Source organism: Heterodontus francisci, chromosome 28 (genome assembly GCF_036365525.1).
Source record: "Heterodontus francisci isolate sHetFra1 chromosome 28, sHetFra1.hap1, whole genome shotgun sequence".
Classification (NCBI taxonomy): Eukaryota; Metazoa; Chordata; class Chondrichthyes; order Heterodontiformes; family Heterodontidae; genus Heterodontus; species Heterodontus francisci.
In genome coordinates this window covers 33,462,776-33,478,162 of record NC_090398.1, presented here as the reverse complement: position 1 = coordinate 33,478,162, position 15,387 = coordinate 33,462,776, and the positions used below count along the sequence as shown (strand labels likewise).

General features: G+C 59.5%; 2 protein-coding genes across 4 annotated transcripts in view; one reads left to right on the top strand and one right to left on the bottom strand.

The window, feature by feature from the left end:
* The window catches only part of LOC137345318 (V-set domain-containing T-cell activation inhibitor 1-like), a 149,266-nt gene extending 148,844 nt beyond the window's left edge, over window positions 1-422 (top strand). For both annotated transcript variants that reach the window (XM_068008816.1, XM_068008815.1), the window contains one exon: window positions 339-422. In XM_068008816.1, coding sequence (XP_067864917.1) covers window positions 339-355 — 17 coding nt within the window. In that variant the 3' untranslated portion in view covers window positions 356-422. The remainder of the gene's footprint in view (window positions 1-338) is intronic.
* A 3,307-nt stretch (window positions 423-3,729) lies between these two features.
* Window positions 3,730-15,387, bottom strand: part of LOC137385176 (cilia- and flagella-associated protein 45-like) — an 83,213-nt gene continuing 71,555 nt past the window's right edge. For both annotated transcript variants that reach the window (XM_068060162.1, XM_068060161.1), the window contains exon 4: window positions 3,730-3,871. In XM_068060162.1, the coding sequence (XP_067916263.1) occupies window positions 3,802-3,871 (70 nt within the window). In that variant the 3' untranslated portion in view covers window positions 3,730-3,801. The remainder of the gene's footprint in view (window positions 3,872-15,387) is intronic.

The following is a 15,387-nucleotide window of genomic DNA, read 5'->3' as shown; positions in this document are numbered from 1 at the left end:
ACAGTGCAGCACTCCCTCAGTACTGACACTCTGACAGTGCAGCACTCCCTCAGTGGTCTAAGGAGATTATCCCCCATGTTCTTACAGCTCTGGAATTAAGTGAAGTACCTCAAGCATGGAGCTGTTCTGGTAATGGAGGAATTTGATCACTTGTGGGATGGATTGCGTCCCCGCACTCACAGGCGAATGTCCTGTGGGCTTTGTAACTTCCCTGGTGCCAGGGTGTACAATGTCCTCACTATTCTGTAGCCACCTGACTACGCGGGGAGATTTAATGTCTTTTCAGCTGATTGTACAGAACGATTGACTCTCTCCCAATATCTCTCCATCTCTGACAGGTTCTGCGATGGAGTGAGCAGCAGGAGACAATCCTCGACAGTTTAAACTGATCAATAAATGGAGGAACTCTCCGGGATTTTTAATGTCTCTGTGTTCTTGAATTGATAACACCTCATCATGATGGATTTCACAGGGGGAATGTTGATGGAATATTTCACAGGTCACATGTCCCGGACTCTTCTATCAGTCACATTATGTACACTCTCCCCTATCACAGTCTCTCCGCCCCCATTCAATCACCCACAGCCCATGTACACTCTTCCCTAGCACAGTCTCTACGCCCCCATTCAATCTCCCACAGCCCATGCACACTCTCCCCTATCACAGTCTCTACGCCCCCATTCAATCTCCCACAGCCCATGTACACTCTCCCCTATCACAGTCTCTATACCCCCATTCAATCTCCCGCAGCCCATGTACACTCTCCCCGATCACAGTCTCTACATCCCCATTCAATCTCCCGCAGCCCATGTACACTCTCCCCAATCACAGTCTCTACATCCACATTCAATCTCCCACAGCCCATGTACACTCTCCCCTATCACAGTCTCAACGCCCCCATTCAATCTCCCACAGCCCATGTACACTCTCCCCAATCACAGTCTCTACATCCCCATTTAATCTCCCGCAGCCCATGTACACTCTCCCCGATCACAGTCTCTTCATCCCCATTCAATCTCAGACAGCCCATGTACACTCTCCCCTATCACAGTCTCTACATCCCCATTCAATCTCCCGCAGCCCGTGTACACTCTCCCCTAGCACAGTCTCTACACCCCCATTCAATCTCCCACAGCCCATGTGCACTCTCCCCTATCAGAGTCCCTGCATCCCCATTCAATCTCCCACAGCCCATGTACACTCTCCCCATCACAGTCTCTACATCCCCATTCAATCTCCCACAGCCCATGTACACTCTCCCCTATCACAGTATCTACACTCCCATCCAATCTCCCACAGCGCATGTCCACTCTCCCCTATCACATTCTCTACATCCTCATTCAATCTCCCACATCACATGTGCACTCTCCCCTATCACTGTCTCTACACCCCCATTCAATCTCCCACAACCCATGTACACTCTCCCCTATAACAGTCTCTACACCCGCATTTATTCGCCCACAACCCATGTACACTCTACCTCATCACAGTCTCTGCACCCCCATTCAATCCTCTTCCACAGCCCATGTGCACTATCCCTTAGCTCTCTCTCAACCCACACTTTCTCAGGGAGTCATCTGTACACTGACTGGTGTCTCTTGGTCCCTCTCTCTCAGGGTGATATCTGGACACTGACTGGTGTCTCTCAGTCCCTCTCTCTCAGGGTGATATCTGGACACTGACTGGTGTCTCTCAGGGTGATATCTGTACACTGACTGGTGTCTGTTAGTCCCCTCTCTCATGGAGATAAAAAAAAACAAAGAACAAAGAAAATTACAGCACAGGAACAGGCCCTTTGGCCCTCCAAGCCTGCGCCAATCCAGATCCTCTATCTAAACATGTCGCCTATTTTCTAAGGGTCTGTATCCATTTTCTTCCTGCCCATTCATGTATCTGTCTGGATACATCTTAAAAGACGCCATCATGCCCGCATCTACCACCTCCACTGGCAACGCGTTCCAGGCACCCACAACCCTCTGCATAAAGAACTTTCCACGCATATCCCCCCTAAACTTTTCCCCTTTCACTTTGAACTCGTGTCCTCTAGTAATTGAATCCCCCACTCTGGGAAAAAGCCTCTTGCTATCCACCCTGTCTATACCTCTCATGATTTTGTACACCTCAATCAGGTCCCCCCTCAACCTCCATCTTTCTAATGAAAATAATCCTAATCTACTCAACCTCTCTTCATAGAGATGTTTTTACACTGACTGGTATCTCTCAGTACCCTCGCTAGGTGATCTGTACACTAACTGGTATCTCTCAGTCATTGTCTCTCAGGGAGATACCAATTCTGAGGGCCAGGCCAGTTCGAAAGGCAAGGATTAATTAGGGATAGTCAGCATGGATTTGTTAATGGAAAGTCATGTCTTACTAACTTGAGATTTTTGAGGAAGTAAAAAAGAGGGTTGATGAGGGTAGTGCAGTGGATGTGGTCTACATGGATCTCAGTAAGGCATTTTACATGGTGGACTGGTCAGTAAAATGAAAGCGCTTGGAATACAGGGGAATGTGGCAGGTTGGATCCAAAATTGGCTCAGTGACAAGAAGCAAAGGTTAGTAGTCGATGGATGTTTTTGTGAACGGAAAGCGGTTTCCCGTGGTGTTTCACAGGGCTCTGTGTTGAGTCCCTTGCTGTTTTGGGATGTATTAATGATACAGATTTAAATGTGGGAGGCATAATTGGGAAATTTGCTGATGACACAAAAATTGGTAAGCAGTTGATAGCGAAGAGGACAGCTGTAGACTACAGAAATATGTAAATGGTTTGGTTGAGTGGGTGGAAAAGTGGCAAATGGAATTCAATCCAGAAAAGTGTGAGGTAATGCATTTGAGGGCAAATAAAGTGAGGAAATACACAATAAATGAGAGGATATTGAGAGGGGTAGAAGACGTGAGAGACCTTGGAGTGCATATGGAATGCTTTCTTTTACTGTCTGAGATATAGAATACAAAAGCAGGGATGTGATGCTGAACCTGTATAAAACACTGGTTAGGCCACAGCTGGAATATTGCGTACAGTTCTGGTCACCACATTACAGGAAGGACATAATTGCTGTGAAGAGAGTACAGAGGAGATATACAAGAATGTTGCCTGGGCTTGAAAGTTGCAGCTATGAGGAAAGTTTGGATCGGCTCGGGTTGTTTTCCTTGGATCAGAGGAGGCTGAGGTGTGACTGAATTGAGGTGTATAAAATTATGAGCGGCCGAGACAGAGGAGACAGGAAGGACCTGCTTCCCCTCACTGAGAAGTCAATTACCAGGGGGCACAGATTTAAGATAATTGATCGAAGGATGAGAGGGGACATGAGAATAAACTTTTTCACCCAGAGGGTGGTGGGTGTCTGGAATTCACTGCCAGGAATGGTGGTGGAGGCAGAAACCCTCAATTCATTTAAAAGATACCTGGACATGTACCTGAAGTGCTGTAACTTGCAAGGCTGTGGACCAGGTGCTGGAAGGTGGGATTAGAATGGGCAGGTTTTTTCAGCCGGCGGAGAAACGATGGGCTGAATAGCCTCCTTCTGTTCCATAACTTTTCTATGGTTCTTTATCTGTTCCCTGACTGATGTCTTTCTGTGCTGCCTTCATTGGGTTGACTGAGTGTAGTTGAGGAGTGAGGGTGAGGTGTTGTCAATCCCAGGGCGATAACATGTCGGAAGCAGATTGCACCCTTTTGCGGAGATTGCGAATGATCATGAGACAGATGATGTTTTATTTATTCTTTATACATTTTTTGAAGACTCCAAAAGACATCGAGCACTAAATTTCCAAATGTAGAATCCATGCCTTCACAACGTGTCACTCGGCTGTGACAGAGGCCAACCGTCGCTCAATCTCCCGACAGTACTTTTCTGGCAGGCCGACGGACCTGCGAAAGAGGATCAGGAATGGGTTACAGACCCTGGAACTGAGGCAGACTCAGATTCCAACCCCTTCCCATCACACCACACAGGATTGAACCCCTACCTGCTCACTCACACTCTCGACAGCCCCACAGGCCACAGTCCCAATGGTCCCAAACCCCTTCCCGCTCGCTCCCACTCCCCACAGCCCCAATGGTCCCATACCCCTTCCCGCTCACTCCCACTCCCCACAGCCCCAATGGTCCCATACCCCTTCCCGCTCACTCCCACTCCCCACAGCCCCAATGGTCCCATACCCCTTCCCGCTCGCTCCCAATCCCCACTGGACACAAACCCCTTCCCGCTCGCTCCCACTCCCCACTGGACCCAAACCCCTTCCCGCTCGCTCCCACTTCCCACAGCCCAAATGGTCCTAAACCCCTTCCCGCTCACTCCCACTCCCCACAGCCCCAATGGACCCAAACCCCTTCCCGCTCACTCCCATTCCCCACAGTCCCACTGGACCCAAATCCCTTCCCGCTCGGTCCCACTCCCCACTCCCCACTGGACCCAAACCCCCTCCCACTCGCTCCTACCCCCACAGTCCCAATGGTCTGAAACCCCTTCCCGCTCGCTCCCACTCCCCACAGCCCCAATGGTCTGAAACCCCTTCATGCTCGCTCCCACTCCCCAAAGCCCCACTGCACCCAAACCCCTACCCGCTCGTTCCCACTCCCTGCAGCCCCAATGGACCCAAACACCATCCCATTCACTCCCACTCCCCACAGCCCAAATGGTCCCAAACCCCTTCCCGCTCGCTCCCACTCCCCACAGCCCCAATAGACCCAAACCCCTTCCCACTCGCTCCCACCCCCCACAGCCCCAATGGTCCAAAACCCCTTCTCGCTCGCTCCCACTCCACACAGCCCCAATGGACCCAAACCCATTCACGCTCGCTTCCACTCCCCACTGGACCCAAACCCCTTCCCGCTCGCTCCCACTCCCCTCAGCCACACTGGACCCAAACCCCTTCCCGCTCGCACCCACACCCCACAGCCTAAATGGACCGAAACCACTTCCCGCTCGCTCCCAATACCCACTGGACCCAAACCCCTTCCTGCTCGCACCCCACTCCCCACAGCCCCAATGGACAGAAACCCCTTCTCGCTCCCACTCCCCACAGCCCCAAAAGTCCCAAACCCCTTCCCGCTCGCTCCCACTCCCCACAGCCCCAATGGACCAAAACCCCTTCCCGGTCACTCCCATTCCCCACTGTCCCAATGGAACCAAACCCCTTCCCACTTGCTCCCACTCCCCAATGGACCAAAACCCCTTCCCGGTCACTCCCACTCTCCACAGCCCCAATGGACCCAAACCCCTTCCCGCTCGCTCCCACTCCCCACTGCCCCAATGGACCCAAACCCCTTCCCGCTCGCTCCCACTGCCCACTGGACCCAAACCCCTCCCTGCTCACTTCCACGCCCCACAGCCCCAATGGTCCCAAACCCCTTCCCGCTTGCTCCCACTCCCCACAGCCTCACTGGACACAAACGCCTTCTTGCTCGCTCCCACTCCCCACTGCACCCAAACCCATTCCTGCTCGCTCCCACGCCCCACAGCCCCAATGGACCCAAACCCCTTCCCAATTGCTCCCACTCCTCAATTGTCCCAAAACACTTCCCACTTGCTCCCACTCCCCACAGCCCCAATGGTCCCAAACCCCTTCCCGCTTGCTCCCACTCCCCACAGTCCCAAAGGTCCCGCTCCCCTCAGCCCCACTGGACCCAAACCCCTTCCCACTCGCTCCCACTCCCCACAGCCCCAATGGACCCAAACCCCTTCCCACTCGCTCCCAATCCCCACAGTCCCAATGGACCCAAACGCCTTCCTGCTCGCTCCCACTCCCCACTGGACCCAAAACCCTTCCTGCTCGCTCCCACTCCCCACAGCCCCAATGGACGCAAACGCCTTCTCGCTTGCTCCCACTCCCCAAAGCCCCAATGGACCCAAACCCCTTCCCGCTCGCTCCCACTCCTCACAGCCCCAATGGACCCAAACCCCTTCCCGCTCGCTCCCACGCCCCACAGCCCCCAAACCCTTTCCCGCACACTCCCACTCCCCACAGGCCCAATGGACCCAAACCCCTTCCCGAGTGCTCCCACTCCCCACATTCCCACTGGACCCAAACTCCTTCCCGCTCGTTCCCACTCCCCACAGTCCCAATGGACAAAACCCCTTCCCGCTCGCTCCCACACCCAACAGCCCCCAAACCCCTTCCCGCTCGCTCCCACTCCCCACAGCCTCACTGGACACAAACGTCTTCTTGCTCGCTCCCACTCCCCACTGCACCCAAACCCATTCCTGCTCGCACCCACGCCCCACAGCCCCAATGGACCCAAACCCCTTCCCGATTGCTCCCACTCCCCACTTGTCCCAAAACCCTTCCCGCTTGCTCCCACTCCCCACAGCCCCAATGGTCCCAAACCCCTTCCCGCTTGCTCCCACTCCCCACAGTCCCAAAGGTCCCGCTCCCCTCAGCCCCACTGGACCCAAACCCCTTCCCACTCGCTCCCACTCCCCACAGCCCCAATGGACCCAAACCCCTTCCCACTCACTCCCAATCCCCACAGTCCCAATGGACCCAAACCCCTTCCTGCTCGCTCCCACTCCCCACTGGACCCAAACCCCTTCCTGCTCGCTCCCACTCCCCACAGCATCAATGGACGCAAACGCCTTCTCGCTTGCTCCCACTCCCCAAATCCCCAATGGACCCAAACCCCTTCCCGTTCGCTCCCACTCCTCACAGCCCCAATGGACCCAAACCCCTTCCCGCTCGCTCCCACGCCCCACAGCCCCCAAACCCTTTCCCGCTCGCTCCCAATCCCCACAGTCCCAATGGACCCAAACCCCTTCCCGAGTGCTCCCACTCCCCACATTCCCACTGGACCCAAACTCCTTCCCGCTCGTTCCCACTCCCCACAGTCCCAATGGACCCAAACTCCTTCCCGCTCGTTCCCACTCCCCACAGTCCCAATGGACCCAAACCCCTTCCCGCTCGCTCCCGCCCCCCACAGCCCCAATGGACCCAAACCCATTCACACTCGCTTCCACTCCCCACTGGACCCAAACCCCTTCCCGCTCGCTCCCATACCCCACAGCCTAAATGGACCCAAACCCCTTCCTGCTCGCTCCCAATCCCCACAGTCCCAATGGTCCCATCCCCTCAGCCCCACTGGACCCAAACCCCTTCCCGCTCGCACCCACACCCCACAGCCTAAATGGACCGAAACTCCTTCCCGCTCGCTCCCAATACCCACTGGACCCAAACCCCTTCCTGCTCGCACCCCACTCCCCACAGCCCCAATGGACAGAAACCCCTTCTCGCTCCCACTCCCCACAGCCCCAAAAGTCCCAAACCCCTTCCCGCTCGCTCCCACTCCCCACAGCCCCAATGGACCAAAACCCCTTCCCGGTCACTCCCACTCTCCACAGCCCCAATGGACCCAAACCCCTTCCCGCTCGCTCCCACTCCCCACTGCCCCAATGGACCCAAATCCCTTCCCGCTCGCTCCCACTGCCCACTGGACCCAAACCCCTCCCTGCTCACTTCCACGCCCCACAGCCCCAATGGTCCCAAACCCCTTCCCGCTTGCTCCCACTCCCCACAGCCTCACTGGACACAAACGCCTTCTTGCTCGCTCCCACTCCCCACTGCACCCAAACCCATTCCTGCTCGCTCCCACGCCCCACAGCCACTATGGACCCAAACCCCTTCCCGATTGCTCCCACTCCCCACTTGTCCCAAAACCCTTCCCGCTTGCTCCCACTCCCCACAGCCCCAATGGTCCCAAACCCCTTCCCGCTTGCTCCCACTCCCCACAGTCCCAATGGACCCAAACCCCTTCCTGCTCGCTCCCACTCCCCACTGGACCCAAACCCCTTCCTGCTCGCTCCCACTCCCCACAGCCCCAATGGACGCAAACGCCTTCTCGCTTGCTCCCACTCCCCAAAGCCCCAATGGACCCAAACCCCTTCCCGCTCGCTCCCACTCTTCACAGCCCCAATGGACCCAAACCCCTTCCCGCTCGCTCCCACGCCCCACAGCCCCCAAACCCTTTCCCGCTCGCTCCCACTCCCCACAATCCCAATGGACCCAAACCCCTTCCCGAGTGCTCCCACTCCCCACATTCCCACTGGACCCAAACTCCTTCCCGCTCGTTCCCACTCCCCACACCCCACAGCCCCCAAACCCCTTCCCGCTCGCTCCCACACCCCACAGCCCCCAAACCCCTTCCCGCTCGCTCCCACTCCCCACAGTCCCACTGGACTCAAACCCCTTCCCGCTCGCTCCCACTCCCCACAGCCCCAATGGTCCCAAACCCCTGCCCACTCGCTCCCAATTCCAACAGTCCCACTGGACCCAAACCCCTTCCCGCTCGCTCCCACTCCCCACAGTCCCAATGGACCCAATGTACCCAACCACCTTCTCGCTCGCTCCCACGCCCACTGCAACCAAACCCCTTCCCGCTCGTTCCCACTCCCCACAGTCCCAATAGACCCAAACCCCATCCCGCTCGCTCCCACAAACCACAGCCCCCAAACCCCTTCCCGCTCACTCCCATTCCCCACAATCCCACTGGACTCAAACCCCTTCCCGCTCGCTCCCACTCCCCACTGCCCCAATGGACCCAAACCCCTTCCCGCTCGCTCCCACTGCCCACTGGACCCAAACCCCTCCCTGCTCACTTCCACGCCCCACAGCCCCAATGGTCCCAAACCCCTTCCCGCTTGCTCCCACTCCCCACAGCCTCACTGGACACAAACGCCTTCTTGCTCGCTCCCACTCCCCACTGCACCCAAACCCATTCCTGCTCGCTCCCATGCCCCACAGCCCCAATGGACCCAAACCCCTTCCCGATTGCTCCCACTCCCCACTTGTCCCAAAACCCTTCCCGCTTGCTCCCACTCCCCACAGCCCCAATGGTCCCAAACGCCTTCCCGCTTGCTCCCACTCCCCACAGTCCCAAAGGTCCCACTCCCCTCAGCCCCACTGGACCCAAACCCCTTCCCACTCGCTCCCACTCCCCACAGCCCCAATGGACCCAAACCCCTTCCCACTCGCTCCCAATCCCCACAGTCCCAATGGACCCAAACCCCTTCCTGCTCGCTCCTACTCCCCACTGGACCCAAACCCCTTCCTGCTCGCTCCCACTCCCCACAGCCCCAATGGACGCAAACGCCTTCTCGCTTGCTCCCACTCCCCAAAGCCCCAATGGACCCAAACCCCTTCCCGCTCGCTCCCACTCCTCACAGCCCCAATGGACCCAAACCCCTTCCCGCTCGCTCCCATGCCCCACAGCCCCCAAACCCTTTCCCGCTCACTCCCACTCCCCACAGGCCCAATGGACCCAAACCCCTTCCCGAGTGCTCCCACTCCCCACATTCCCACTGGACCCAAACCCCTTCCCGCTCGTTCCCACACCCCACAGCCCCAAGAGACCCAAACCACTTCCCACTCGCTCCCACCCCCCAAAGCCCCAATGGTCCAAAACCCCTTCTCGCTCGCTCCCACTCTCCACAGCCCCACTGGACCCAAACGCCTTCCCACTCGCTCCCATACCCCACAGTCCCAATGGTCCTATCCCCTCAGCCACACTGGACCCAAACCCCTTCCCGCTCGCACCCACACCCCACAGCCTAAATGGACCGAAACCCCTTCCCGCTCGCTCCCAATACCCACTGGACCCAAACCACTTCCTGCTCGCACCCCACTCCCCACAGCCCCAATGGACAGAAACCCCTTCTCGCTCCCACTCCCCACAGCCCCAAAAGTACCAAACCCCTTCCCGCTTGCTCCCACTCCCCACAGCCCCAATGGACCAAAACCCCTTCCCGGTCACTCCCACTCTCCACAGCCCCAATGGACCCAAACCCCTTCCCGCTTGCTCCCACTCCCCACTGCCCCAATGGACCTAAACCCCTTCCCGCTCGCTCCCACTGCCCACTGGACCCAAACCCCTCCCTGCTCACTTCCACGCCCCACAGCCCCAATGGTCCCAAACCCCTTCCCGCTTGCTCCCACTCCCCACAGTCCCAATGGACAAAACCCCTTCCCGCTCGCTCCCACACCCAACAGCCCCCAAACCCCTTCCCGCTCGCTCCCACTCCCCACAGCCTCACTGGACACAAACGTCTTCTTGCTCGCTCCCACTCCCCACTGCACCCAAACCCATTCCTGCTCGCACCCACGCCCCACAGCCCCAATGGACCCAAACCCCTTCCCGATTGCTCCCACTCCCCACTTGTCCCAAAACCCTTCCCGCTTGCTCCCACTCCCCACAGCCCCAATGGTCCCAAACCCCTTCCCGCTTGCTCCCACTCCCCACAGTCCCAAAGGTCCCGCTCCCCTCAGCCCCACTGGACCCAAACCCCTTCCCACTCGCTCCCACTCCCCACAGCCCCAATGGACCCAAACCCCTTCCCACTCACTCCCAATCCCCACAGTCCCAATGGACCCAAACCCCTTCCTGCTCGCTCCCACTCCCCACTGGACCCAAACCCCTTCCTGCTCGCTCCCACTCCCCACAGCATCAATGGACGCAAACGCCTTCTCGCTTGCTCCCACTCCCCAAATCCCCAATGGACCCAAACCCCTTCCCGTTCGCTCCCACTCCTCACAGCCCCAATGGACCCAAACCCCTTCCCGCTCGCTCCCACGCCCCACAGCCCCCAAACCCTTTCCCGCTCGCTCCCAATCCCCACAGTCCCAATGGACCCAAACCCCTTCCCGAGTGCTCCCACTCCCCACATTCCCACTGGACCCAAACTCCTTCCCGCTCGTTCCCACTCCCCACAGTCCCAATGGACCCAAACCCCTTCCCGCTCGCTCCCGCCCCCCACAGCCCCAATGGACCCAAACCCATTCACGCTCGCTTCCACTCCCCACTGGACCCAAACCCCTTCCCGCTCGCTCCCATACCCCACAGCCTAAATGGACCCAAACCCCTTCCTGCTCGCTCCCAATCCCCACAGTCCCAATGGTCCCATCCCCTCAGCCCCACTGGACCCAAACCCCTTCCCGCTCGCACCCACACCCCACAGCCTAAATGGACCGAAACTCCTTCCCGCTCGCTCCCAATACCCACTGGACCCAAACCCCTTCCTGCTCGCACCCCACTCCCCACAGCCCCAATGGACAGAAACCCCTTCTCGCTCCCACTCCCCACAGCCCCAAAAGTCCCAAACCCCTTCCCGCTCGCTCCCACTCCCCACAGCCCCAATGGACCAAAACCCCTTCCCGGTCACTCCCACTCTCCACAGCCCCAATGGACCCAAACCCCTTCCCGCTCGCTCCCACTCCCCACTGCCCCAATGGACCCAAATCCCTTCCCGCTCGCTCCCACTGCCCACTGGACCCAAACCCCTCCCTGCTCACTTCCATGCCCCACAGCCCCAATGGTCCCAAACCCCTTCCCGCTTGCTCCCACTCCCCACAGCCTCACTGGACACAAACGCCTTCTTGCTCGCTCCCACTCCCCACTGCACCCAAACCCATTCCTGCTCGCTCCCACGCCCCACAGCCACTATGGACCCAAACCCCTTCCCGATTGCTCCCACTCCCCACTTGTCCCAAAACCCTTCCCGCTTGCTCCCACTCCCCACAGCCCCAATGGTCCCAAACCCCTTCCCGCTTGCACCCACTCCCCACAGTCCCAATGGACCCAAACCCCTTCCTGCTCGCTCCCACTCCGCACTGGACCCAAACCCCTTCCTGCTCGCTCCCACTCCCCACAGCCCCAATGGACGCAAACGCCTTCTCGCTTGCTCCCACTCCCCAAAGCCCCAATGGACCCAAACCCCTTCCCGCTCGCTCCCACTCTTCACAGCCCCAATGGACCCAAACCCCTTCCCGCTCGCTCCCACGCCCCACAGCCCCCAAACCCTTTCCCGCTCGCTCCCACTCCCCAGAATCCCAATGGACCCAAACCCCTTCCCGAGTGCTCCCACTCCCCACATTCCCACTGGACCCAAACTCCTTCCCGCTCGTTCCCACTCCCCACACCCCACAGCCCCCAAACCCCTTCCCGCTCGCTCCCACACCCCACAGCCCCCAAACCCCTTCCCGCTCGCTCCCACTCCCCACAGTCCCACTGGACTCAAACCCCTTCCCGCTCGCTCCCACTCCCCACAGCCCCAATGGTCCCAAACCCCTGCCCACTCGCTCCCAATTCCAACAGTCCCACTGGACCCAAACCCCTTCCCGCTCGCTCCCACTCCCCACAGTCCCAATGGACCCAATGTACCCAACCACCTTCTCGCTCGCTCCCACGCCCACTGCAACCAAACCCCTTCCCGCTCGTTCCCACTCCCCACAGTCCCAATAGACCCAAACCCCATCCCGCTCGCTCCCACACACCACAGCCCCCAAACCCCTTCCCGCTCACTCCCATTCCCCACAATCCCACTGGACTCAAACCCCTTCCCGCTCGCTCCCACTCCCCACTGCCCCAATGGACCCAAACCCCTTCCCGCTCGCTCCCACTGCCCACTGGACCCAAACCCCTCCCTGCTCACTTCCACGCCCCACAGCCCCAATGGTCCCAAACCCCTTCCCGCTTGCTCCCACTCCCCACAGCCTCACTGGACACAAACGCCTTCTTGCTCGCTCCCACTCCCCACTGCACCCAAACCCATTCCTGCTCGCTCCCATGCCCCACAGCCCCAATGGACCCAAACCCCTTCCCGATTGCTCCCACTCCCCACTTGTCCCAAAACCCTTCCCGCTTGCTCCCACTCCCCACAGCCCCAATGGTCCCAAACGCCTTCCCGCTTGCTCCCACTCCCCACAGTCCCAAAGGTCCCACTCCCCTCAGCCCCACTGGACCCAAACCCCTTCCCACTCGCTCCCACTCCCCACAGCCCCAATGGACCCAAACCCCTTCCCACTCGCTCCCAATCCCCACAGTCCCAATGGACCCAAACCCCTTCCTGCTCGCTCCTAATCCCCACTGGACCCAAACCCCTTCCTGCTCGCTCCCACTCCCCACAGCCCCAATGGACGCAAACGCCTTCTCGCTTGCTCCCACTCCCCAAAGCCCCAATGGACCCAAACCCCTTCCCGCTCGCTCCCACTCCTCACAGCCCCAATGGACCCAAACCCCTTCCCGCTCGCTCCCATGCCCCACAGCCCCCAAACCCTTTCCCGCTCACTCCCACTCCCCACAGGCCCAATGGACCCAAACCCCTTCCCGAGTGCTCCCACTCCCCACATTCCCACTGGACCCAAACCCCTTCCCGCTCGTTCCCACACCCCACAGCCCCAAGAGACCCAAACCACTTCCCACTCGCTCCCACCCCCCAAAGCCCCAATGGTCCAAAACCCCTTCTCGCTCGCTCCCACTCCACACTGGACCCAAACGCCTTCCCACTCGCTCCCATACCCCACAGTCCCAATGGTCCTATCCCCTCAGCCACACTGGACCCAAACCCCTTCCCGCTCGCACCCACACCCCACAGCCTAAATGGACCGAAACCCCTTCCCGCTCGCTCCCAATACCCACTGGACCCAAACCACTTCCTGCTCGCACCCCACTCCCCACAGCCCCAATGGACAGAAACCCCTTCTCGCTCCCACTCCCCACAGCCCCAAAAGTACCAAACCCCTTCCCGCTTGCTCCCACTCCCCACAGCCCCAATGGACCAAAACCCCTTCCCGGTCACTCCCACTCTCCACAGCCCCAATGGACCCAAACCCCTTCCCACTCGCTCCCATACCCCACAGTCCCAATGGTCCTATCCCCTCAGCCACACTGGACCCAAACCCCTTCCCGCTCGCACCCACACCCCACAGCCTAAATGGACCGAAACCCCTTCCCGCTCGCTCCCAATACCCACTGGACCCAAACCACTTCCTGCTCGCACCCCACTCCCCACAGCCCCAATGGACAGAAACCCCTTCTCGCTCCCACTCCCCACAGCCCCAAAAGTACCAAACCCCTTCCCGCTTGCTCCCACTCCCCACAGCCCCAATGGACCAAAACCCCTTCCCGGTCACTCCCACTCTCCACAGCCCCAATGGACCCAAACCCCTTCCCGCTCGCTCCCACTCCCCACTGCCCCAATGGACCTAAACCCCTTCCCGCTCGCTCCCACTGCCCACTGGACCCAAACCCCTCCCTGCTCACTTCCACGCCCCACAGCCCCAATGGTCCCAAACCCCTTCCCGCTTGCTCCCACTCCCCACAGCCTCACTGGACACAAACGCCTTCTTGCTCGCTCCCACTCCCCACTGCACCCAAACCCATTCCTGCTCGCTCCCACGCCCCACAGCCCCAATGGACCCAAACCCCTTCCCGATTGCTCCCACTCCCCACTTGTCCCAAAACCCTTCCCACTTGCTCCCACTCCCCACAGCCCCAATGGTCCCAAACCCCTTCCCGCTTGCTCCCACTCCCCACAGTCCCAAAGGTCCCACTCCCCTCAGCCCCACTGGAGCCAAACCCCTTCCCACTCGCTCCCACTCCCCACAGCCCCAATGGACCCAAACCCCTTCCCACTCGCTCCCAATCCCCACAGTCCCAATGGACCCAAACCCCTTCCTGCTCGCTCCCACTCCCCACTGGACCCAAACCCCTTCCTGCTCGCTCCCACTCCCCACAGCCCCAATGGACGCAAACGCCTTCTCGCTTGCTCCCACTCCCCAAAGCCCCAATGGACCCAAACCCCTTCCCGCTCGCTCCCACTCCTCACAGCCCCAATGGACCCAAACCCCTTCCCGCTCGCTCCCACACCCCACAGCCCCCAAACCCCTTCCCGCTCGCTCCCGCTCCCCACAGTCCCACTGGACTCAAACCCCTTCCCGCTCGCTCCCACTCCCCACAGCCCCAATGGTCCCAAACCCCTGCCCACTCGCTCCCAATTCCCACAGTCCCACTGGACCCAAACCCCTTCCCGCTCGCTCCCACTCCCCACAGTCCCAATGGACCCAATGTACCCAACCACCTTCTCGCTCGCTCCCACACCCACTGCAACCAAACCCCTTCCCGCTCGTTCCCACTCCCCACAGTCCCAATAGACCCAAACCCCTTCCCGCTCGCTCCCACACCCCACAGCCCCCAAACCCCTTCCCGCTCACTCCCATTCCCCACAGTCCCACTGGACTCAAACCCCTTCCCGCTCGCTCCCACTCCCCACAGCCCCAATGGTCCCAAACCCCTACCCACTCGCTCCCAATTCCCACAGTCCCACTGGACCCAAACCCCTTCCCGCTCGCTCCCACTCCCCACTGGTCCCAAACCCGCTCCCACTCGCTCCTACTCCCCACAGTCCCTATGGTCTGAAACCCCTTCACGCTCACTCCCACTCCCCACAGCCCCACTGCATCCAAACCCCTACCCGCTCGCTCCCACTCCCTACAGCCCCAATGGTCCCAAACCCCTTCCCGCTCGCTCCCATTCCCCACTGTCCCAATGGAACCAAACCCCTTCCCACTTGCTCCCACTCCCCACTGGACCCAAACCCTTTCCTGCTCGCTCCCACTCCC